The sequence below is a fragment of the Vulpes vulpes genome, chromosome 9 (assembly GCF_048418805.1).
Source record: "Vulpes vulpes isolate BD-2025 chromosome 9, VulVul3, whole genome shotgun sequence".
NCBI lineage: Eukaryota > Metazoa > Chordata > Mammalia > Carnivora > Canidae > Vulpes > Vulpes vulpes.
In genome coordinates, this window is record NC_132788.1 from 25,429,449 (window position 1) to 25,455,599 (window position 26,151).

A 26,151-nucleotide genomic window follows, 5' to 3' on the forward strand; every position below is an offset into this window, starting at 1 on the left:
TTCAGAAGATTTCAATGCATTATGGTCTTGTGCCTGGTAATCCCACTTCCAGGACTTTTACCTCAACCAAGATTAATGGGGGACATGATCAAGGATAAGTATATGAGCAAAGGGCATCCTTGCAGCATTCCTTCTGAGACTAAAAGATGGAAACAGCTTGGGTGTGTACAAAAGAAATGGGTAAAAGAAGTATGGTGCAACTTATTGATAATATGCCTTGCAGCCTTGCATACTATGCTAACACGCAAAATGGGTAATGCCAGGAACAGATGGCCATGGTACACACTTTTAAAAGCAGGTCACCAAACAGGATGTAGATAATGATCCCAGCTTTGCTTTTTTTTTTTTTTTTTTCAAAAATGGCAATGGAAAATAACTACCAGAATGTTAATAGTGGTTATCTCTCGGGATGATGGTATTGTAGGTAATTTTTGTCTTCCTCTCTACTTTCTGGATTTCCTGTAATAAAAGCAGATGATTTGTGTAAAGAGGAAAGCATATTTAATGTGATTCATAAGAGGAGGCCGAGTCCCCCAAGTATAGGTGGAGCACATGAAGGATAGAATTCCATCACCTCGTTCATCACTCAACAGCACATGTCCCCATGTAGTTTTAGGTAGTTGGCTACTTTCTTTTTTTTAACTTCACATTTTAAAATGATATTTTACAGTATTACATATTTAAGCATATTACTTTGTGTTTAATCCAAACTGTGCTGAGGTATGTAAAGCAAAATTGTAAAGTCTGGGGCACCTGGGTGGCACAGTCGGTTAAGCCCAAGACTCTTGGATTTTGAGCCCTGATCTCAAGGCTGAGATGGAGCCCCAGCCCAGCTCCACATTGGGCTCTGTGCTTAGCAGAGTCTGTGTGAGATTCTCTCTCCCTCTGCCACTCTCACACATACTCTCTTTCTCTCTAGAACAGATAAAAAAAATCTTAAAGAAAAAATCTTCCAATCCGTCGGCCTGTGAATTTCATTCTCGAGAAGTGTCTGTCAGCAGTTTCATTTATATGAAGGGCTTCCAGACATTTTCTTTTCATTTGCAAATATATTTGTACACTGCCAGCCTCCCCACTCTCCCCCACTCCCGCCTACAAGGATCAACATGACAAGGATCATATTATACAAAGCTCCTGCAATTTACTCTTTCCATCACAATAATATATTCTGGACATTTTCCTTTGTCAGTTAGATCTCTTTTATTCTTTTACTAATGAATCTACCCATTTGTTTACTGAGTTAGATTTTATTATGATGTAAGTTATCCATGAGTATCGCTTTTCAAAATGTGCAGAGCCCCAAAAGCTCTAAATTGAAAAATGAAAGTTTTCCTCTCTGCCATCACCACAGAAATAAGCAATAAGAATAGTTTTGTGGCGGGGCACCTGGGTGACATAGTTGGTTGAGCATCTGACTCTTGGTTTCGGCTCAGGTCATGATCCCAGGGTCGTGAAATGGAGCCTCACAGTGGGCTCTGTACTCAGTCTGCTTCTTAGCTCTCTCTCCCCTTGCCCCCTCTGCTGTGCCCTGTCTCTCTTTCTCTCTTAAATAAATAAATAAATCTTTAAAAATACTTTTTAAAAAAGATTATATGTACTTATTCATGAAAGACACAGAAAGAGAGAGGCAGAGATATAGGCAGAGGGAGAAGCAGGCTCCCTGTGGGGAGCCTGATGCGGGACTCGATCCCAGGAAACCAGGATCATGCTCTTAGCTCAAAGTAGACTCTCAACCACTGAGCCACTTGGGTGCCCCCCAAAAAAATTTTTTTTAAAGAATATTTTTGTGAATAAATGTCTTTTTCATTACTTTTACAACTTTTTTTTTTTTTTTTACTTTTTTTTACTTTTACAACTTTAAAGTATACTAACACTTTTAAATACATCTCTTGGCTAATTTTATATTGATTCTCATTCTGAAAGATGCAGAACACACCTCCTTACCTTCTGTCCACCTGTACCCTCTCCTCTCTAACCCCTATGCTTCTACCAGTTTTTTTCATCCTTCTAGTTATGGACTTTATGATTTAAAGTAACGTATTTAAATCTTTATATCTTGATTTATCAGCTTGAGACTATATCTACTGACACCACTCCCCTACATACACATTCTTCTTTCAACTTCACAACCTACTTTTTGTTCTCTTACCTTTTACATAGGCTCCCACATTTATATTCTGTTCTATGTCTTTATTAACTGTACTGTGCCTCATTGACAGGTTCATACTTGAAATTTTTAAAACTGACAAATAGTAATTATAATTATTTGGTTACATAAATGTTTTTTGTAGAATCAAGCAGAAAAATTGGATATACAGAGAGGTATCTATGATTAAAATTTGTCACTAAAATTTGTCATTTGAGGGGGGAATTTTCCAGATATCAGGGTTTAATGTAGTCTCTTTTATTTTCCCTTATTTATTTGGAGTCACACTCAGTTGACACTATTTCTCTCTCTCACTCTTTTTTTTTAAGTTGATTTATTTATTTAGTAATCTCTATACCCAACATGGAGCTCCAACTCATGACTCTGAGATCAAGAGTCACATGCTCTACAGACTGAGCCAGCCAGGCGCCCCTCTGCCAGTATTTCTTTTATCTTACATGTCATTGTCTTTCTTGGATACTTTTTTCCCTCATTTTTTCTAGAGTTATTTATTTCATACCATAGTGCTATTAATTTTCCCCTATGTACATGTGCGTTTGTGCCTGCATGTGAGGGAAGGTTCCATTGCTATTAAGGCTTAATTTAAGATATCTGGACAGGAATAAGTCTTCCATCATGCTAAGAACTCAACATACCATGGAATATACAACTCAACATCCTTCCATGGCTTCCAAGTGCTCTTTTGAAAAAATCAACTTTAATGAGGCATAAATGACATTTCATAAAACTCACCCATTTTGAGTGTACAATTATGGAGTTTACAAATATATACACTTGGGTAAACACCACAGCCAAAATATGGAATATTTCCATCACCTGCGAAAGTTTCCTTAAGCCCCGTTTTGTTCAATCCCCTTACCCCATCCCCTTGCCCCTGAGAACCATCGATCTGCTTTCTGTTACTGTAGTCTTGCCCCACACAGAGTTTCATATACGTGGAAATGCACAGCATGTTTTCTTTTGGGTTAGGCGTCTTTGTCTTAGCGTGATACTCTTGAGATTCACTCAGGTCCTTATAGGTACCAACCGTCTATTAACAGTCACAATGTTTTAAATCCATTCATCAGTTAATAAAGGCTTCAGTTGTTTACAGTTGGCAGCTAACATGAGTAAAGCTCATGTTACAGATGCATGCAAGTGTCTCTGTGGTCCTATGGTTTCATTTCTCTTTGATAAATAACTGGAAATGAAATCTCTGGGTTAAAAAGACAAGAAGTTCTCAGACTGTTTTCCAAAGTTTCTGTTCCATTTCTTTTTTTTTTTTTTTTAAGGTTTTACGTATTTATTCATGAAAGAAACAGGGAGAGAGGCAGAGACATAGGCACATAGAGAAGCAGGCTCCCCGTGGGAAGCCTGATGTGGGATTTGATCCCAGGACCCCGGGATCAAGCCCTGAGCCAAAGGCAGATGCTCAACCACTGAGCCACCCAGGTGCCCGTTTCTGTTCCGTTTCACCTTACCATCAACATTATAAGAAAGTGTCAGTTTCTCCACAGCCTTGCCACAACATGATATGATCAGTCTTGATATTAGCCATTCTCGCGAGTGCAGGGATATCTCATTGTGATTTTAAATGCCATTTTCCTATTTTTTTTTAATTTTTATTTATTTATGATAGTCACAGAGAGAGAGAGAGAGAGAGGCAGAGACATAGGCAGAGGGAGAAGCATGGACCGGGAGCCCGACGTGGGATTCGATCCCGGGTCTCCAGGATCGTGCCCTGGGCCAAAGGCAGGCGCCAAACCACTGCGCCACCCAGGGATCCCTAAATGCCATTTTCCTAAAAATTGATACTATTGAGCACCTTTTTCTGTGCTGGCTTGCCGCTCACCTATCTTCTCTGTTCAAGTATTTGTTCAACTGAATTTTTATCTTTTTTTTATGAAGTTATAAAATTTATTTACATATTCTTATATCAGTTACATTTTTTTCCAAATGTTTTTTCTCAGTCTGTGGTTTACCTATTCATTTCCATAGCTGTGTCTTTTATTTATTTATTTATTTTCGAGAGGGAGAGAGAGCATACATGAGTGGAGGGTAGGGGTAAGGAGGGGGTAGAGGGAAAAAGAATCTTAAGCAGGCTCCATGTTCAGCACAGAGCCCAATACAGAGCTCCATCTCATCACCCTGAGATCATGACCTGAGCGGAAATCAAGAGTCAGACACTTAACTGACTGAGCTACACCGGTGTCCCCATAATAATGTCTTTTAAAGTACAGAAGTTTTAATTTTGAAAAAGTCTATTAATATTTCTTCTATAGTGTATGGTTTTATAGTCTAAAAGATCTTTTACCTAAGATTTTTTTACCTGAAGATTTTCTGCTATCATCTTTTTATAGAAATATATTTATTTGTTAGCAGCTTTTAATTTTTTTATGAGTGGGTTTTAGCAATTTGATCATGATATAATTTCATACCGTTTTCTGCATACAGGAGATTGACTTTCTTGAATCTTTGGTTTTATAGTTTTCAACACCTTTGGATTTTTCATCTTTCATTTCTTCAAGTATTTCTTTTTTTTCTTCCAATTCCTTTCTGATAGCCCAATTACATGGTTTTTTGACTGCTTAATACTGTCTCGTGGTGCTCACTACCACCCTGTTTCTTTTTCCCAGTTTTGTTTCTCTCTTTGCTTCACTGGATAGTTTCTACTGCTATATCCATAACTTCAATGACCTTTCTTCTACAAGGTCTAAAGTGCTATTAACCCTTCTAGAGACACTTTTTTGCCTGTTTGTTTTACAGATCATAGCTTTCATCTCTAGAAGGTTGATTTAGTCTTTTTTTTTTTTTTCAAGATTTTATTTATGGGATCTCTGGGTGGCACAGCGGTTTGGCGCCTGCCTTTGGCCCAGGGCAGGATCCTGGAGACCCGGGATCGAATCCCACGTCGGGCTCCCGGTGCATGGAGCCTGCTTCTCCCTCTGCCTGTGTCCCTGCCTCTCTCTCTCTCTCTCTCTCTCTCTGTGTGTGTGTGACTATCATAAATAAATAGAAATTTTAAAAAAAGGTTTTATTTATTTATTCATGAGAAACACAGAGAGAGAGACAGAGACACAGACAGAGGGAGAAGCAGGCTCCTCGCAGGGAGCCTGATTTGGGACTTGATCCCGGGACCGAGATCATGCCCTGAGCCAAAGGCAGACACTCAACTACTGAGCCACCCAGGCGTCCCTAGGTCATTTTTTTTTTAAATAAAGATTTTATATATTTATTTGAGAGAGAGAGAGAGCACAATTCAGGGGAGGGACAGGATGTGGGGGAGAAGCAGACTCTCTACTGAGCAGGGAACCCAACGTGGGGCTCGATCCCAGGACTCTGGGAACATGACTGGACCCAAAGTCAAATGCTTAACCTACTGAGCCACTCAGGAACCCCTGATTTAAGTCTTTTTATCTTTCTTTTCTGTTCCCATTCTATTTCATGATTTTCAATTATACACTTTGAGTCTATTTATGTAATTTGTAATGGCTGCCTTAAGGTTCTTGTTGACTAATTATATAGACTGTAATTTCTGGTTCTGTTCTTGTCGATTCACTTTTCTCCTGGTTACAAGTTATGTTTGTTTTACTGTTTCTTTGCATGCCTACTAATTTTTTTCTTTTCTTTTTTTAATTATGTAATTAACATACAGTGTTATATTAGTTTCAAGTGTACAATATAATAATTCAACACATCTATACATTACTCAGTATATAAGTATATATAAGATAAGTATACTCCTAATCTCCATCACCTGTTTTATCCTTCCTCCACCCACCTCCCCTCTGGTAACCACCAGTTTGTTCTCTATAGTTAAGAATCTGGCTTTTTGTCTCTTTTTCCCTTGTTTCATTTATTTTGTTTCTTAAATTCCATGTATTAGTGAAATCATATGGTATTTGTCTTTCCCTGTCTGCCTTATTTCACATAGTATTATACCTGTTAGGTCCATCCATGTTGTTGCAAATGACATGTCTACTAATTTTATTGTATGCCAGACACTGATTTTTATCCAATAAAAGTGAGTGTTGAATATTGCTGTTTCTTTATAGAGTGCTAGGCTTTATTATAGGACACTATTAAGTCTCTCGTGGAATACTTTGATCATTTCAAGGCTTGCTTTTAAGCTCTATTGGGGCCTGTCCAGAGCCTTTATTTTAGAGCCAATTTAGCCCCACTACTAAGGCAAGAACTTTCAAATAACTTTGCCCAATGCTCTATGTACTGTAGAGTCTTTCTACCCTGGATGGTGGGAAGTTGAACTATTTCCAGCCCTGTGTAAACTCTAGAAATTGATAAGACTACTGTTTCCTAGTGATTCTTTCTGGTGGTTTCACACCTGCATTAATTGATATTCAAGAGGAGACCAAAGACTTAAGTGCATCCCTCTGTGATTTGTGGTGCTCATACTCTCTTTGTTAGCAGCTCCTTCTTCTTCAGCCTTCTGCCCAGCATATTCTAGGCACCTTGGCCTCTTCATTCTCCAATCTCTGCTCCCTCAACTTAGTGAAACCACTATGTTCCTCAAAGCTCTGGCTTAGGATCTGCTTTTTCACAGTAATTGGGACAATTGTCAGACTTCATTTATATCCCCTTTCCCAGGGATCATAATTCCATGCTGTCTGTCCAGTATCTGAAAAGAGTTTTTGGTCCAAGTTTCAGCTTGTTTTGGAGAAGAGGGCAATTTCTGTAGAGTTAAATATTCATGAGCGGAGGTAGAAATTTTTTAATATATATACAATGTAATCTTGAATTTTCTGAATTCTTGCATATCCAAAACTGTCCTTGCCTTCAAACTGGATTGATCATTTTACTAGATTTGGAATTCTAGGCTTGAAATATTTCCCATGAGGAAACTTAAAAAACCTGGCTCCATTTCTAGTATCAAATCTAACGATCATGTGTGCACATTTCCTATAGGAAAATTTTTTCTATGGAAAATTTTAGGGCCTCTTATGTATTTATGGAGTTCTGAAACTTTCTCAAATATGTTAATATCTTTTTAAGAGATTTATTTATTTTAGGGATGCCTAGGTGGCTCAGTGGTTGAGTGTCTGCCTTTTGGCTCAGGGTGTGATCTCAGGACTGACTTAATACATAAAATCTTTTTAAAATATTTATTTATTTTGGGGAAAGAGAGAGAGTACGCACACAAGAGCAAGGGGAGGGGCAAAGGGAGAGGGAGAGAAAATCCCAAGCAGACTCCACGCTGAGCATGGAGCCTGAGGTGGAGCTCGATCTCACAACCCTGAGATTATGACTTGAGCCGAAACAAGGAGTTGGACATTTTTTTTAAAGACTCTATTTATTTATGAGAGACACACAGAGAGAGGCAGAGACATAGGCAGAGGGAGAAGCAGGCTCTCCACGGGGAGCCTGATGCAAGACTTGATCCCAGGACTCCATGACCACGACCTGAGCAAAGGCAGACACTCAACCACTGAGCCACCCAGGCACCCCAAAGAGTTAGACATTTAACCACCAATACCACCCAGGTGCCCCAAATATGTTTATCTTTTTAAGAAATCTGTCCAGTTACCAGAGAGTTGTTTCTGTTTTAAGACTTTCTTTTTGATTCTTGGAAATTTCTTTTATTATTTGTAATAGTATTTATATTCCTCTATGGTCTTTATTCTTTTTATGGCACTCTCATTGTATGAGTGGGACTCATAGTGCTATTTTCCTAATGATTATTTCTTAATCTCTCTTACATGAATTGATAATATATTAGCCTTTTTTTAGTTAATAGACTTTACTTTTTTGGAGTTTTATGTTTACAGAAAGATGAATGGAAAGTACAGAGAGTTATCATATACCTCCCTCACTTTCCCTATTTTCCTCTATTATTATCTCACATTTGTGTGGCACATTTGCTATGATGAACAATATTGGTTTATTATTATCTAAAGTCTATAGGTTAGGGGCGCCTGGGTGGCTCAGCGGTTGAGCGTCTGCCTTTGGCTCAGGGCATGATCCTGGAGTTCTAGGATTGAGTCCTGCCTTGGGTTCCCCACGGGGAGCCTGCCTCTCCCTCTGCTTTTGTCTCTGCCTCTCTCTCTCTCTCTGTGTCTCTCATGAATAAATAAATAAATCTTTTTTTAAAAAATGTTTACAATATCATTTTATTTTTTTTAATTTTTATTTATTTATGATAGTCACAGAGAGAGAGAGGCAGAGACATAGGCAGAGGGAGAAGCAGGCTCCATGCACCGGGAGCCCGACGTGGGATTCCATCCCGGGTCTCCAGGATCGTGCCCTGGGCCAAAGGCAGGCGCCAAACCGCTGCGCCACCCAGGGATCCCTAAATAAATCTTTTAAAAAATAAAGTCTAGGGGATCCCTGGGTGGCTCAGCGGTTTAGTGCCTGCCTTTGGCCCAGGGCACGATCCTGGAGTCCCAGGATGGAGTCCCACATCAGGCTCCCTGCATGGAGCCTGCTTCTCTCTCTGCCTGTGTCTCTGCCTCTCTCTCTCTCTATGTCTATCATGAATAAATAAATAAATAAATCTTTAAAAATAAATAAATAAAAAATAAAGTCTGTAGTTTATATTAGTGTTCACTCTCGATTTTGTGCATTCTGTGGGTTTTGACGAATGCATAGCATGTATCTATCATTACACTATCATAAAGAATAGTTTCACTGCCCCAAAAAAACCCGTGCTCCACCTCTTTGGCCCTCTCTCCCTCTCTCCCGAACCCCTGGCAATCACTGACCTTTTATTGTTTCCATGGTTTTGCTTTTTAAAGAATGTCATAAAGCTAGAATCATATAGTATGTAGCCTTTCAGATTATCTTTTTTCACTTAGTAATATTCATTTAAGTTTGCTCCATGCCTTTACATTGCTTGATAGCTCACGTTTTAAAAATACTGAATCATATTCTATTGTCTGGATGTACCATAGTTTGTTTATTTATTCACCTGTTGAAGGACATCTGGGCTGTTTTCAAGTTTGGCAATTATGAATAAACTGCTATCAACATGCACATACAGGCGTTTGTGTAAACATAAGTTTTCAACTCCTTGGGTAAATATCAAGGAGTCTATTTGTTTAATCATATGGTAAGAGCATGTTTAGCTTTGTAAAAAACTGCCAAACTGTCTTTCAAAGTAGCTGTACCATTTTTAATTCTGACCATTAATGAATGAGAGCTTCTCTAGCTCTGTGTCCCCACCAGCATTTGGTATTGTCAGTGTTTTGGATTTTAGTCATTTTATTAGGTGTGTAGTAATATCTCACTGTTGTTTTAATTTGCAATTCCCCAACAATATATGATATTGAGTATCTTTTCATATGCTTATCTGCTATCTGTATATCTGTTTTTGGTGAGGTGTGTGTTCAGAACTTTTGCCCATTTTTAAATTGGGTTATTTTCTCTTTGTTGAGCTTTAAGAGTTCTTTGCATACTTTGAGTACCAATTTTTATCAAAAATGTTTTGCAAATATTTTCTCCCAGTATGTGGTTTGTCATTTTGTTCTCTCAACAGGATTCTTCACAGAGTACAAATTGTTTATTTTAATGAAACCCATTTATCAATTTTTTTCTTTTGTGGATTGTGCTACTATCACTATATCAAAAAATCAGTGCCTCCCTCAGATCCAAACCAATAACTTCTTCATGTAAACCATCTTCAAGATTGGCAAAGAGGCCACCTCTGACTTTGCTAGCAATAATTGTCCTCCAGATTACACTTCTGAGGGAGCAGGGATTTGGCACAGAATTTGCTTTAAAAGGGAATGCAAGAGTGTCTCTCATCTTTGGGTAAAAAGAATAATTGTATTCATTCTGACTTTTTAACTGTTTGACTCACTTTTTGTTAGTTTGAAAAAAAATAATGGTTTTTCTACTTGGCTTTGAGGAGGACAGAAACATCTCAGCTTTCATCAGTATGATATGTAGAGTGTGCGTGCACTCTTTAACCAGACATCATTGCCATTAAATTCCTTCTGAGCTTCATGGAAAGACTTTTTTTGTTAATCAGACTTCAGGAGCCAAGGGGGTCATTTATCCAATTGACTAAAAAATGTGGTGATACCCATTTCAAAGTCTCTTAAGGTTTATGCTTTAAAAAAACTTACATAGTTGATCAAAAAAGTTGTATTACTTTATCCTAAGTTAAATTGGAGGAAATGTGTGTTTAGTTTCTACTTATTTAGAAACTGTAAAATAGGAGAAGGCATACATTTTATATCTTCTGATAATCTAATGAACAAAATTTTGGGTCTGCATACAAATTGCTGATAAAATATTGACTAAGAAAGGCTGAAGATAGAACCCTGAAGTATGTCACTATAGTCCTTCCTCAATGTGAGATTAATTATTATTTAGCATTACTCAGTAAGGTGGCTCACTCAAACAAATTTGCCTGGCTCTGGGATAACAAATGTCGTCCAGAATGTGACTTCCAACAGTGATTATAGATAAATGAATAACTTAAAAATCACCAAGATGCTTGTTCTATTCTAAAATCCTATCAAAATCCACCTTTAATTGTCTATCACTCATATATAATTTAATCAATCTCACATTCTTCACAGATGTCATCAAAAGTGTCTTATTTTCATTACTTCCCATACTTTGGAACAGAGTAGCATCAGCCAGACCTCAAAGGTAGCATCAGCCAGACCTCAAAGCCAGATAGAATTGGTTTTTAAATATGTCATTACCTATGGTCTTTTTTTTATTAATTAATTAATTAATTAATTAATCCACACAGTGAGAGGCAGAGGGAGAAGCAGGCTCTTTGCAGGGAGCCCAATGCGGGACTTGATCCCAGGACTCCAGGATCACAACCTGAGCCAAAGGCAGTTGCTCAATCACTGAGTCACGAAGGCACCCAACTCCCCCTCCCCACCCCAGGGTCTTGAGCAAGTTCTTAAACCTCACCGACCCTCAGTTTGTTTGCATTTAAAATGGGAAGGAATATGCCGTCAGGCCTAGATATACTATATATAAAGCACACAGCATAGTGTCTAGCCTTGGGTGAGAAGGAGCACTAAGCACTGTGCTAGTGATCATTAGCATTCATATTTTCATGTAATAGGCAAATCCTACAATGAAAATTTTTATATGTTAATTTTAAATCTCTGTGTCTCTAGCTGGGCATCTGTGGCCTTAGAGCCATTTAATAATCACAATTAACCCAAAAATGTCAGAGGCTGAGACCTCTTTGTTCTTTTCTGTTTCTGTCTTTAATCTTTTCCAGCTTCATCTCTGAAAGCATAAAATAGAACCAATTTTTCCGGTTCATGTGTGCCCCTTGCCCCCTGAAACCTGATAGATAGAGGTGCTTCCCTGCACAAGCCTCCCTTCTTTTTACACATTCCATCTCTGGGTTGTGTTTAATAAGCGTTGGAGAGGTGGCTTGAAAAGACTGAATGATGGATAGTGTGTTTATTTTTTTTTTTTTGAGAGAGAGAGAGAGTGCACACACATGCATGTGAACAGAGTTGGGGGCATGAGAACGGCAGAGAGAGAGAATCTTAAGCAGACTTTCCACTGAGCACAGAGCCCTATACAGGGTTTAATCTCATGACCCTGAGATCATGACCTGAGCTGAAATTAACAGTCACATCAACGGAGCCACCCAGACACTCCAGATAGTATAAAAAACATATATATATATATACATATATATATGTATATATATATATTTTTTAAATATTTTCTTTAAATTCAATTTGCTAACATATAGTATAATACCCAGTGCTTATCCCAGCAAGTGCCTTCCTTAGATAGTGTCCTTTTTTAATAATAAATTTATTTTTTATTGGTGTTCAGATAGTGTCTTTTTAAAGAAGTTCAAGTTGTCGACAGACAGGCCTGGAGAGATATCTGTGAGATCAGTAGGAGAGAACAAAGCTTTGAAGGTAGAGATGAGACTCAAATTCTTATTCTGCACTTCAGTTTCTTTACCTCTCTACCTTCACTGTCCTGTCTGAGAACTAGAAGGATGATGATGATCTGTTTAGCTCATAGGGTCATTTTGAGGTTTCTAAGATACAATGTATGAAAATGCTTTATGAACTGGTAAGTATCATAGAAATGCTAGCTGTGATTACAGAAAGGGAAGTTATTTCCCCCACATCAAAAACTTGCAGAAATATATCAATATATAAGGAATATATGTAGAGAATAGGAAAAATTCATTTCATTTAAAGACAAGAGGATCACTGGCAAAAAAAACAAGAGTATTATTTATGAGGGACTCATGTGAAGAAATACCCAAAGATCTGCAGGACTGTCTTTTAAACTTGTTTACAAGTAATACCTGCTTAATTACAAGTAATTAAGAAAGGGTTTTGTGGGGGCACCTTAATGGCTCAGTGGTTGAGTGTCTGCCTTCAGACTGTGATCCTAGAATCTCGGGATTGAGTCCCACATCGGGGTCCCTGCATGGAACCTGCTTCTCCCTCTGCCTGTGTCTCTGCCTCTTTCTCTGTGTGTCTCTCATGAATAAATAAATAAAGTCTTTAAAAAAGAAAAAAAAAAAGGAAACTTCAGAGCTCCACTCTGGTCCAAATAACAGAACTGCTAGAGCTGGGCTTCAGGAATTTGCAAACTCCCAGTTGGTTGTATTGCAAACTGAGGTTTGAGAATAATTGTGCTAAGGAAGTATTATTGACTCCATCAGGCAGTAGTGAACTCATGATTTGATTTTTCGTTCAATTTTTTTTAAAATGCAAACAATGCCTCCCAAATTTGGAAATTGAAAAGTAAATTAAGGCCCCATAGTCCCATCAGTACAAAGTATAGCAGTAGTTGTATTTATGCTTTGGCATATCTGTGGCATGTTTTAATTATCACTACTGTGGGTTTTTTGAAAATATAAATTTTCATGCTGTCTCCAAATAAAGGAATTTTATTCACAGGCTAGTAATTATAACAAAATCTTAGATATCAACACTGTGCCATTTTTCCTCATAAATGCCTACCACGTTTCAAGCTTCTCTATGTCAGCAGAATCAAATGTAGGTGACTCAGTAAACATGTGTTTGCATTTCACTTAACATAGTTTCACAAAGAATGCGGTCTTCCTTCCTGAAGTTTGCCCAGCACCCTCAAACTTCTTACCACTTGAAAATCTTTCCTACTAACTTGACCATGGTGGGGAGTAAATTTCCACTGTGGAAAGATTTTCACTCTACAAAGTTGAAATAGCCACATGTGTGTCTCCTCCTCACTGTGCCCAAATTGTCAGCCATTCTGAACCACAACCATGTCTCAAGTCATCACTGCCAGCTTGTCCCCTGGCAGCGGTTTGTATGTGCCTGGGGGCTCCACATGCTCAACCAGGAGTTACAACTCTATATCTGGCCCTATACCAGTACTGAACAAACAAGCTACTAGTATTTAAAAGTATCGCATGGGGGCACCTGGGTGGCTCAGTCAGTTAAGCGTCTGCCTTCAGCTCAAGTCATGATCCCAGGGTCCTGGGATTGAACCCTACGTTGGGCTCTCTGCCCAGTGGGGCATCTGCTTCTCCCCTTCTCCCTCTGCTTCTGCTGCTCCCCCTCTTTGTGGGCTCTCTCTCTCTCCTAAATAAATAAATAATCTTCAAAAAATTTTTAAAAGGATTGTGCAAAGTAGAAACTGAGGTTTCTTGAATAATCCTATTATATGCTTCATAATCCAGTGTATAGAAAAACTCTTCTTGAACAAGTTTCCTATCTCCATGTCTCTGGGAAATCCCTATTTGTTTATATGCAAATACTACCCAACTCTGGTAGAATTATGATGGCATTTTTTTCTTTCTGATCCTTTGTTTTCTCAACTCCTCACCTAACAAATGTGGAAGGAATGATGGAATTAGAGCATCAGTATTTAGTAGTATTTAGTAACCCTTAATGGAAACATTAGTTGAAGTGTTGATGAGGAGCTTGTCAATGGAGAAATCAGACCAGCAGCACTTGAACCCAGATCTATCTTAGCATCACTAAAGTGGTGCAGCCAGACAGTGAGAGCCTCCTGATGTATGTGAGGTGGAGCACATGGTCCTTCCATAAGACATCCCTACGAGAAAAAGATGAACCTGGATCTAATGGAGCCCATAGAGTTAACTCTATGTATGAGGAACAGGGAGAGAAACAAGTCATCAAAATCCAAAATGCAGAACATTCTATAGGACCACTAAGTGGATTTTTACAAACTGATGGCATAAAATTAACCAAAGTGGGGATTGTGGGCTCCTCGAGTAGAGGGAGAGACAGAACAATCATATATGTGATGTATGAAGCTTGTTTGAATCCAGAATGGGACAAACCAACAGCAAGAAGCCATTTTTGAGATTGGAAATTAGGTAATACTACGGAATTATTTCTAGCTTTGTGAAGTGTGATAATGATATTGTGGTTATGTGAGAAAATGTCTTCATATTTTAGTGAGGAATGCAGTGTGTGGAAGTGACCTGGCATGTTTCACAAGCCATTTGTTTCATTTGGTTTCAGAAAGTTTCAATCCTTTATTTATAAAATGATTTGTCTTAATATCAAGAAAGTAATGTACAATTACTGAATGTGGATGATGAGTATGTAGGTGTGCATCATATTCTTTATTTTTATATTTAATTTTTTTTCGTTAAAAATAGTTTTAATCTAAAAAAATTAGATTTGGGAGCAGCTGAGTGGCTCGATCGGTTAAGCTATTTCTTAGACATACTGTTAAACTATATTATACTATACTATATATACATACTCTATATCATGCTATTTTCTTAGGCATACATAATCTAAGGCCAAAACAACTGGCACTTCTGTGAAGTAAAAGTAAAAAAAGTAAGTAAAATATAGTTGGGGCAGATATTTGTGGCACAAAGGAAGCAGGAAGGATTTTGATTTAAGAATTGTCATGACTGGGAGCGCCTGGGTGGCTCAGTTAGTTGGTTAAGCATCTGCCTTCGGCTCAGGTCATGATCTCCGGGTCCTGGGATCAAGCCCCACATAAGACTCTCTGCTCAGTGGGGAGCCTGCTTCTCGCTCTCCCTTTCTTGCTCCCCCTCACTCTGGCTTGTGCTCTCTGTCTTAAATAAATAAATAAATAAATAAATAAATAAATAAATAAATAAATAAATAATCTAAAAAATTTTTTTAAACAAAAAAAATTTTAAATTACATCTGAATTGTCCTTCAAGGTCTAGCTAGTATTTTCTTCCAGATGGAAGTGATTTCTTCTTGCTGAACCCACAAAAGCTCTCTTTAGTATGTAATTCTGTCTACCTTGAACTGTTGTGACTTGTGTAAATGTCTCACCTCTTTATCCTACCATGAGGGCAGACTCCTTACTTGTTTCCTCTCTCACTTTTTGCCTGACACAGTACACGGTTGACAGCAACCGAATGAACACAAAAATATAGAGCTCTAAGAGCCAACACTGCTACTGTTTCATGTTTGCATGTGGAAGGATCAATATGGAGGCAAAGGTGAGGTGGTCTCATTCAAGTTGAGTTATCTTGAAGCTGAGACTCAAAAAATGGGTGTCAATTCAAGTTCTTTGGTTTCTTCTTTGATTCAGAGTCACAGGGCCATTACTATACTTTTCTCGTCTAGGAAATGGACTTCATAGGGGGCAGGACTCAGAATGCCTGGATATTGGCAAACATTCCATGAGGAAAGGGAGAACTCACCGAAGGGAAGCCAATATCTCATCATGGCAGTCAACATCCGGGGTGAGCCCTGGCTTTGCACAGGCTCACCTGTTCCACCTCAATGCTGCCCACCCATGCCTGACGGGTCAAATAAGAAAAGGAAAGCTTTCAGCTAATAACAAGGCAAGTTTCCAAATTGCAGACTTAGGAACCAGTCAGAACTGGATGTAAGGTCAGCACCACCGCTTACTAGCTGCTTGACCTGGAGAAACACTATGTCCGAAGTTCATCTGTCTGTAGAAAGAGGGTAGTCAAGCCTATCTTACACAGTTACTGAAAAAATTATTGGTAATTTGCATATGCAGAATAATAGCAAATAATTTATTAGACGCTGACTTTAGACCAGGCTTTGTTCCAAGATGTCCTCAGAGCCTGTAATAACTAATTTAATCCTTGTAACACTGTTGTAAACTGGTATTATCCTAAAACTAAGAGACAGAAATGTTAAGCAACTTGCCCAAGGATACACAAGTAGAAAAATAGAAAAACCAGGATTCAGAGCTCAGTATTCTTGTCTACCGTGCTGCGTGGTCTCTCTCAAACACGACAGTGTATGTAGTGTGTCTGGCACATGGGAAACACTTAACACATTATAGTATCTGCTATTTAAAAAAGTAAACCAGAGTCAACTTGAGTTTTCTGTCATGAACTATGTGCATTCCATAACACATAACATAAATGTGTGAGACTTTTCTTCAATCAAATCAACCCCTGGCTCTAAAATAACATGCTTGAGCCTCTGGAACAAAGAGTACAGGTAGAGGGACTCAGAGCCATCAACACTTTACTGGGCCGCACAGCAGCCATCACCTACATTGGCCTTTGTCACCCTGCCCACCACCACCACCAAATACCCTGGTTTCTAAAAAAAAAAAAAAAGTAGAAAATCCCATCTTTGGGCACCATGAAGCTCTAGAGAGAGAAAGTGTCATCCAAGGAACTCTGGGTGTCCTCTAGTTAATATTTATTTAGCACTCTCTTACGCTCTGTTCTTTTCCCACCCTCACCTTTTTGGTTCGTGTGACGACCAGGAGAATTATGTACAAGCTGTTGATCTTGACCTTTATAAAACCTACATATTTGTGTGTCAATATCCCAAAATATTTTCCATATGTTGCATTTGAATTTGAGCACGTCAGCTGGTGGAATGAACATTCTCAGCATCATGGGGGCCTGTGACCACCTGCCAACAGCTTGGTCTTGGCAAGACAACGATTTTTGCCTGGGTAGTAGTGTTTGCACAATTGGTTTAATATTTTGGAGCATTTTTCTCTAATTTGACACAAATAGTCAAATAGTCATTGAAATTACGCCCATAATGATGGGTGAGTGCATAATTCAAAAACATCTGTGAGACGCTGAAAATAGACAGTAAAGATTTGCCAAAGAGACAAGACGTAACTGAGAATTTCATAACATGGTTTAACTCTGCAGAAAACTGCTCTCTCCCCACAAAGCAGCAAAGTCAATTGTTTGACTTTTTTTCAGCATTCACCTTTCAGTATGCTTTTTCAGAAAGGCTTTATGTATGAAACCAGGAAAAGTTTCATACTTCCCCACTTTGTAGGCCAGGAGACTGAGACTCAGAGAGATGAAGAGATTTGCACAAGCTCACATAGCCAGGCCAGGACGTAGCTTGCTTCTGAGTCCAGGTTCCTTGAGCTCCCGACTCCCCACACTGCACCAAGGAGGGGGGAGAAATCTGCCTGAGTGTGCCCGAACTCCAGGGGGGCACACAGCCCCCAGACGTCTCTGCTCCAGCAGCTACCCTCGAGGTTTCACCTCTGGATGGAGGGCTTCTGAGGCAGGTGGAAGTCCCCACAGAGGACTTGCCGGGGTATCTAGACCTGAACCTGAGCTGTGGGTCAAGGGAGATGGAGCTCCAGGCAGGGCCACCTGTGCACCTGCTTTGAGCAGTGAGTCCCAGGCAGTACTGAGCAGAGACCACCCTCCAGCTCCTGGCTCTGTCGCCTCAGCGTGACCTTAGGCAGCCACTTCGCTGCTCTTATCTTCAGCTATAAAAAGAGGATAATTATAACCAACCTATTGATACTTTCATGAATATCAAATAAACGCTATATGCCAAGTGCTTTTCTACCTGTGAACTGCTAAGCAACTGTAAATAAAGGTTTCTAGTTTCTCTATTTTTAGTTGCTGCCTCCACCAAATCCCCACACACAGGCTGCTGCTGTGTGTCAGGCTTTGAGTATCTCAAAGGGGCAAACACTGACCTCCCTGCTCTGGTCCAAGTCTGCACAGGAGGGTTGAATCCATTCCAAATAAACAAATAGAAGTCCCTTGCCTCATCTTCCCATCCTTTTGCTAGCTGCACCCCAACACACAAGCATACACACAAGCACACATGACATGGATACATGCACACGTTTGCTCTGTCACATACCCCCATACAGGTGCACATGTGTACACTCTCTCTCTCCTCCCTTCCCCACTCCATCTCTTTCTCTCTCTCTCTCTCTCTCACACACACACACACTTTTCTCCCATCCATCCTCTGTCCTTCACCACTGGAAAGGAGGCCAGTGTCTTCTCAGGGCAACAAAGCCACCTGGAGCCCCCCAGGACCTGCACATGTTACACTTTGGTTTTGCATGGACTTCTGCATTTCCTGGCTCCGCCCAGTCTGAAACTGCTGGGCGAAAATTTCACAGCAGGGTGGCAGCCCCAGCACCCAGTCACAGCTCTAGTTGTCACTTGGCCTCCTGAATAACTCTAGTCTCCAGTCAGAGCCACTGGGGAGGAGGGACCCACAGAGAACCTATGTCTTTATAAAAACCATGGAGAATCATCTGTGTATACCCTGCTAAGGAGTCAAAGGACAAAGAAATGTAAGTAATGGGTGATTTGATTTTAGGAATTTTCTTTTTGTCAAATTATTTAAATATTCAATTATGTTGTTTAAGTGGACGTAAACATTTGTTCAGGAAGTTTATAATTGGTGGCAATATGGCTGACTGGATATGGCTGATTATTTGGTCAGTAACAGAAGCAGAAGTCCAACTTGGGAAAATTCTAGAAGCTGCTGCCTGCTGACCCTTCATTGAGCAGGAGGCAGGGAGAGGTCAGGAAAGGCATGAGGCTCAGGCAGCCCTGGTGGCTATTCAGTGGCCATTCTTAAGAACAGGGGCTGACCCTGGCTCCAGGCCTTGGGCCTCTCTGTTTTTGGACAAGCCATCAGCATTTTCTCTTTATTTTTCTGTTTGTACCAATAATATATGCTTCCTATTAAAGAATTCAAGGAACATATAAAATTATACAAAAGAAGGTAAAAGTCACATGAAGTCCTATCACCTGAGATAAACAACATTAACATTTTAGGAAATAACTTTTGGGCGCTCTGCCTCTCAGTAACACCCACAAAATGCATGCACTCTCACACACGATTTTCAAAATTTGCTTTTGTTTTGTTTTGTTTGTTTTGTTTTCCACCTCCCTTGTCTGTCTCTACTTCCCCCACCAATAACGAAAGTAAACAACTTCATGTTCATCCTCCCAAACCTCTCTCCATGTAACATAAAAATGTATGCATGTAACTACATAGAGGTTTCTTTTCTCATTCTTTCGTATTCCCAAATATGGGATAACTTCACACACCTCTATGTACCTTGCTTTTCTCACATAACAGCAGGTTATAGAAATTTCTCTCAGCTTCACTTGTAAACATCTAGCACATTCTTTTTAAGACTCGCATAATATATTAGACTTTTAGAATGCAGATTTATTCAACAATTCCCCAAATGCTGAGCGGTTACAAAGTTTTTTTTTTGTTTTGCTTTTTGCAGCTGCAAATATTGCTGCCATAAACATTTTTATATCTCATACATTACTACATAATGATGTTTGATTACTTTCTGAGATTTCCAGAAGTAGGATTGTAAATTGAAAGGTATATGTATTTTTAAATTTTAATAGAACCGGAAAAATTTTTACACATTCAGTAATATTTCATATTTTATTTGTCTGGTAAATATTTATTAAGCCCTTCCTGACTCCTTGCCAGGCACACTTTAGCAATTTGGATTCAACAATGAGTAAGACAAAGATCCCAACCCATATAGAGGGTTTGTCGTAAAAATACAGTGGAGGGATCCCTGGGTGGCGCAGCGGAGATCCCTGGGTGGCGCAGCGGTTTGGCGCCTGCCTTTGGCCCAGGGCAGGATCCTGGAGACCCGGGATCGAATCCCACATCGGGCTTCCGGTGCATGGAGCCTGCTTCTCCCTCTGCCTGTGTCTCTGCCTCTCTCTCTCTCTCCCTGTGTGACTATCATAAATAAATAAAAATTAAAAAAAAATACAGTGGGGAAGAAGAGATGAAAGAACAGTAACTATAATACTTTCATATTAGAAATGTATGAAAACACAATTCTCCTTTGTTTTTCCATCAATTGTTGATATTATCATTCCTTTTATTTTTTTCCCAATCTTACTGATGTAATGTAATATTTTATTACCTTAATTTGCATTTTCCCATTGGTAAGTAATTTTAACATTTTTCACATGTTTATTTAGCTACTGGGATTTGTGTTGGATAAACTGCCTATTTACAATCTTTACTCATTTTTCTATTGAGTGGGTTGTATGCTAGACCCATACTTCTTGTTAATTTTCATGAGCTCTGTGTATATTATAAATACACATTTGTCTGTGGTATGCTTTGCAAATCTTTTCCCCAATCTATTGCTTATGTACTGACTCCATAATCGTTTCTTTCACCATAGAATACCTTTCATGTTTATAAATTTGTCTTTTGCTATTAATATGTCTTTTTGTCCTCTACAATCATCAATTGTAGAATACATCATGGTTTCAGAGACATTGAAATGTGGGGAAAAGGTGCATCTTGGAATCAAAGAAATGCCACAAACACATTCGAAAGCAGTCTGGAACTCTCCGCCAATCACATGGTCCTTCAGACAACAGCAAAAACTGAAGGCCCTTTCCTCTAAATGTCTGCATCTTGAAATGGGCCAAGTGCAAGGTAGAACGTGCTGGTCTGGGGTCAGCCAGGGCTCCAGAATTGGCTCTTCATTGGTTAACTGACCATGAAGCAGCTATTTAAGATGTCAAACCTCACTGGGACAGTGATGAAGCCTACTTACACTTACTTGAGAGTGAAAAGGGTGACATTAGACAGGGTTTATGAAAAAGAAAGTTCTCCATCAAGGGTAAGCCCTTCCTAAATAGCCACCCCTGGAACAAAGGTCGTGCTTATATGATGGTGATGTTGGCTGTGGTCTCTAGCATCTTCTCTACTTCTATCATTCTATGATGTTTTACCCAAGAAAGATCTTGGCCGTATTTCTCTCACCTCTAAGGAAGATTCCCTGAGATTACTGAGAAGAGGCAGTTGGCCTTGGATGCCTGTACCATTGCTGTGCCCTGAATTTATAGCATCTCACCTGAGAATCTGAGCAGCCCAATAGGTTCTAACACGGCCAAGAGAGGAACGTGACCCTCCCAAGTAATGTAGCCAGTGGCAAAGTGAAGACTGGAACCCAGGCCACCAGACACATTAGCAGACTTTTTCTGGATGCCAGGGTTCCTGTACCCCAGGACACTGGGTTACACCCCAACAGTTTCTGGCAGTTCACTCAGACCAGATGATCCCTGTGTCCTAAACCCGGTCATTCCTCCTCTCTGGGCCACTTCTTCTTGCTCTGGGAAAAAAGACGGATGCAAGCTGCACCTGCCAGACCCCCTACTGACTCTGTTCTGATTTTGACCTTCACTGCCCTCCCCCACTTCCCTTCCTCCCCCCTGCCTTTCTAATTGGCCATCGGAAGGAGTTGAGGGAACTTTTCTATACTGAGGCTCTGAAGACCTATTTACATCACCAATCTGCTGTGTGCTCTCGACAGGATGGGAGTGGTGAGCAGCAAAAAGCAGGTGAAGGAGAAGGAGAAGGGTCAATGGAGCCCTGTGAAGGTCAGCACCCAGAGCAAAGATCCTCCACCACTGCCACCCCTGGTGAGTGACAGCCGTTCCCAGCTGGAGAGGGAGGGGGAGGAAGAGGAGCAGAGAACATGTGTCTCCAGCCAGCCCTGGCACCATCCCTAGATAATTCAGGGCTTTGACAAATAGGCCCCCTGTCCCTGCTCCTGCCACCAAACATGGCACCCACTTCATGTTGGCTGGCAGTATAGTAGAACGTTTAGCAGCTCGATTGCTGGTGTTTACATAGATTAGTTGTGCTTTGAAGCAGGTTACTTAACTCCTCTGTGCCTCAGTTTCTGTATCTGTAAAATGGATATAGGGAAAGTGCTGTTCAAGGATATAACAATATGTGATGTCTATACCAGCATGCAATTCCATAACCTTTAGCCCAGGACTGGGCATGGATAGTCCCCAGTAATTCTTTGCTACTTGTCATTTCACAAGGGAGGGAGGGCAGCCTTGAAGGGAAAAAGAAATTTAAAAAGGCAGTTGGAGAAGAGGGTGTGGTGGGAAAGGCCTGGGGCATCTAGCAACATCTCCTACCCAGAAGCTCCTGGAACTCATTACCCCTTCATGGCACTGCTGCTGGCATTCCAAGGAGCTTCCTCTCCAGGGACGAGCAATACTAAGACTATCCATACCTCCTCGGCAAACCCACGCGTTCCCTTGGAGCCCAGGATGCAGTTCTGGCTTGTTTACAGGGCAGTTAGCACCCTTCCACAGAGGTTACTGCAGCCCCAAGATGCATTTTTAAGTGATTGTTAATGATACACCCCTCCCTCACCTGGCCACCTATCCCTTTTCGGTTTGGGGCTGTTGGGAGTCGTGCCTGGAACCCGCTCTCTTACTCTCTACCTCCAGGGGCACCTTCAACTGGCCATCACTTTATTCCAACGCGTGACCTGATGGGATGTGGGGATTGCTAATCCCATTCCTTAGACAAACAAGCCATTCGATCTGTGCCCCAACCTAGTTCAGGACTTGGCACGGAACAGTGAAATGTTCGTTGAATGAGGAATGATGACCGGGGTAAACTCAGACTTAGATTGTATAATTTCCCCAAAGTTACATACTAATAAGTTATAGAAGCTGGAATGTTTTTAACGTTTTAAAAAAATCACATAATATATACTAATTATGGGGGGAAATTATAAATATTCACTATTCTACTAGCCAGTGATACCCGGAGTTGGCACTTCAGAGCTCCTGTCCCCAGATCCATCCTTATTTTTGATGTTTATATTACGGGTTTTATTTTCAATGGAACCATACTATAGATACCGTTTTTGTAAAATGCTACTTCAAAATTGTGTTCAATAAATATGGAATACAAAAAAAGAATATTCATAACATATCCATCAAATTAAAAGAATAATGCACTGAACCCCCAGCACAGCCTTTCCGGTCTTCAGAAGAAGTGACGGCTGTCCCCCAGTCCACCTCAGGACCCTACCCTGAATGTGTCTATCATTCCTCAGTTTTGCTTTTTTTGTATCATTACATGTGTGCATACTCCTAAAGACCATTTAGCTTAATTCTGCCCATTATGAACTTTCAATCAATCGAATCAAACAGCATGCGTTCTTCTGAGAACGGGTTGTCACATCTGCGTTACGTTTGCGAACTTCATCCACGATGATGCATGCAGCTAGATAGAGCTCAGGAGCTCCAAAGGTGGCAGAGAATTTCCTTGCGTGACTCCGCCCCAGTTTGCTTATTTTTCTGTCATTAGTCATAAGGATGTTTCCCACCCTTTACAATTTTTACGTATTATTACAATTTTTTGCTGGGAGCATTCCCATACATGTTTCCTGGTACACATGTGCAAAAGTTTCTCTACAGGGGATAAACCTAGGGATATATTTGTGGAGTTTTAGGGAAATGCACTTTCAAAATAATTTTCCTGAGAATAAATACCCTTTTGCAACTTCATCATTTAATGGCAGAAGCAGCATTTGAATCCAGGTGATCATACTTTCCACCACCTCCACCCCAGTTCCATAGCTGCCTCTTGCAAAGCGCACAGCCCTCTCCTCTAGCCCAGTGTATGGTCCAGGGGTCTTGTGAGGTGGTACTGGTCCCTGAGGAGCTGAAATAGCAGCTCCCTACAGACTATCCAGCGGACAGGTGCCAGCAGCCTCCTTGTCACACCAGGCCCTGCCCAGGCCTTGGGGGTTGAACTAATACAGCGTGTGTGTGTCTGTGTGTGTGTGTGTGCAATTCTGCTCCAGATCCTGTTTAACCACCTGACTCCTGCACCTCCGGACGCATGCTTGGACCAAGGTAAGAAGGTGCTGCCCTGGAAGCTGAGGCTCTACAGGCCACCTTCCCTGGGCCTGGGCTGGGTGCAGGCATAACAGAGGCTCAGTTAGCAGCAGCTTCCTGGAGAGGATAGGGCAAGCTCTCAAGGGTCTGAGATGAGAAGGCTGGGGGTGGCGGGAGGGTGCTGCAGCAGGCACAGCTAAGGGTGCCTCCCAGCCTTGCCCCAGGCTCCTCCTGCCCACAGGGGCTTCTCCAGGAACCAAGCCCTTATTTCTGTACCTGAGCTGGGGTGGATTTTTTTTTTAAAAAAAAAGACTTTACAAACTGTAAATGAGACACAAAGAAAAGCATTACATACAAACAGCATAAAATACATACAAACAGCATAAAAATAAACCCAAGCTTTGAAAGATTCTAACTCCCAACCTCAAAGGGCGAAGGCCGATGGGTCTGTCTTCCCTCCTGCCCTCTGTCTGTCCCGTGTACAGAAACACCATCTTTCCCCCCACTTGCCCACCTACAAAAGTCTCTGCTGACCTTCTGACCACTCACCCCTCCACACACGCACACACCGTCTCTACTTCCATTCGGATGGGTACGAGGACAGTTGGGAGTTGCCTAAGGAGTGACGTTGGCCCTCCTGGGCCAGGGGTTTGGACCTTGGAGACACTCACAGGATGGCAGCATTGTTCGGAACTGGCTTACAGGAGAGCTGCACCCCAGCACCCTCATGACCCACCTGCACACAGCACCAGGAGCTCTCCAGGGCATGCACCAAGCAAACAGTACCCAGAGCCTGGCTCTGTCCGAATACTGGGGAAGCTGAAAGATTGAATCAGACACGGCTCCTCCCTGAAAGAGCTCAGAGTCTGTCCCACTCATGAGCAAAGGCTGAAACCGGATTAGTTATCTTACCTGCTGTTTCTCATCCCTGCTGGGGAATCACAATTAATTCCCACAGGGTTTATCCTTCACTTCCTCCCAGGGGGCTCACATCTCCATAAGGAAGCCCCTGGGAAAACAACACACTAACCGCCTTTGGTACAATAACTCAAATCTCAGAACGGGAGGAGGCCACTGTCATCTATTCCAATCCCCTCTCCCCACTATGGGGAGGTGACTGGCCCATCACACCACACATCAGTGACAAAGCTGAGTCATCCAATCCTAGGTAAGCTAGGTGGCCTCCAAGTGACCTGGAAAAGGGGTCTTGGCACCCTGGAGGTGTATAGAAAAGCCCTCCTCATTAGCAGGGGCTATTTGAACATCCATTCCAGGCACCAGCAGCGAGTCGGGGGTACTGCTGCCAGGGGCCCTGTGACGCTGCCTTGGGCAGGTTACAGATCACGGCTATGGTGGCCATGTTTCCATGAGCACTACCCCCTTGGGAATAGAGGTGGGAAGGGGCAGGCGGGGAAGGGGAAGAGAAGGGAAGCTCATGGGCCTCTGGGCCAGTAAGGAATCAGCCAACGTGCATTCCCAAACTTGGGATTGCAGCCATCAGCCCCATGCAGCCAGTCTCCCTAGATCTTCAGGCCGGCCACTCCCCTAGAGCATGGCCCTGTCCAGCCTGAGGGCTTCGAAGTGGAGACCTTGTTGCCGGCAGCAAGGTCAGGAGGCCCATCTGCCAAACAGGAGTTTCCTCTGCTGTGTGGGTGGGTGACAAGGTGTACCACAGCTGCCCTTCATCCCTGTGTCATCCTGACCTGGGGTCACCAGAGAGGGCCCACAGCACAGACTTACCCAGGCCCTGCCCTTACGCTGCCGAGGTCTTCCTTGTTCCCTCTAGAGGAGCGTTTCGTGGTGGCCCTGTATGACTACAGCTCAGTGAATGACAGGGACCTGCAGATGCTGAAGGGAGAGAAGCTGCAGATACTGAAGGAGTAAGTTTCTGGAATGCGGCCCCGCGGTCAGAGGCCTCTCTGTCTGCCTATCACAGCAGGACTGCCCGCCAGCCTGACCTGGTGGTCTTCCTCCTATCTGCCATTCCGAAGTCTTCCTCACAGGGTGGTTTCCATTCGCTATCTCCCGCCCCACTGTCAAAATCCTACTCCTCCTTCAAAACCCACCTCGGACATCACCTCCTCCGTGAAGCCCTCCCCCCGGGCACAGCGCTTGCCTGGCTGCTCCACCACCGCGTTGTGTG

At 41.5% G+C, this 26,151-nt stretch overlaps 1 protein-coding gene across 4 annotated transcripts in view; it reads left to right on the forward strand.

Annotated features, from left to right (window-relative positions):
* BLK (BLK proto-oncogene, Src family tyrosine kinase) overlaps positions 1 to 26,151 on the forward strand; it is a 113,447-nt gene that overhangs the window by 72,746 nt on the left and 14,550 nt on the right. For 3 of the 4 annotated variants that reach the window (XM_072719644.1, XM_072719643.1, XM_026007781.2), the window contains 3 exons: positions 21,668 to 21,776; positions 23,975 to 24,026; positions 25,795 to 25,888. In XM_072719644.1, the coding sequence (XP_072575745.1) occupies positions 21,669 to 21,776; positions 23,975 to 24,026; positions 25,795 to 25,888 (254 nt within the window). In that variant the 5' untranslated portion in view covers position 21,668. Of the gene's footprint in view, positions 1 to 18,478; positions 18,638 to 21,667; positions 21,777 to 23,974; positions 24,027 to 25,794; positions 25,889 to 26,151 lie in introns of those variants that run through there. The other variant, XM_072719641.1, reaches the window with a different exon arrangement.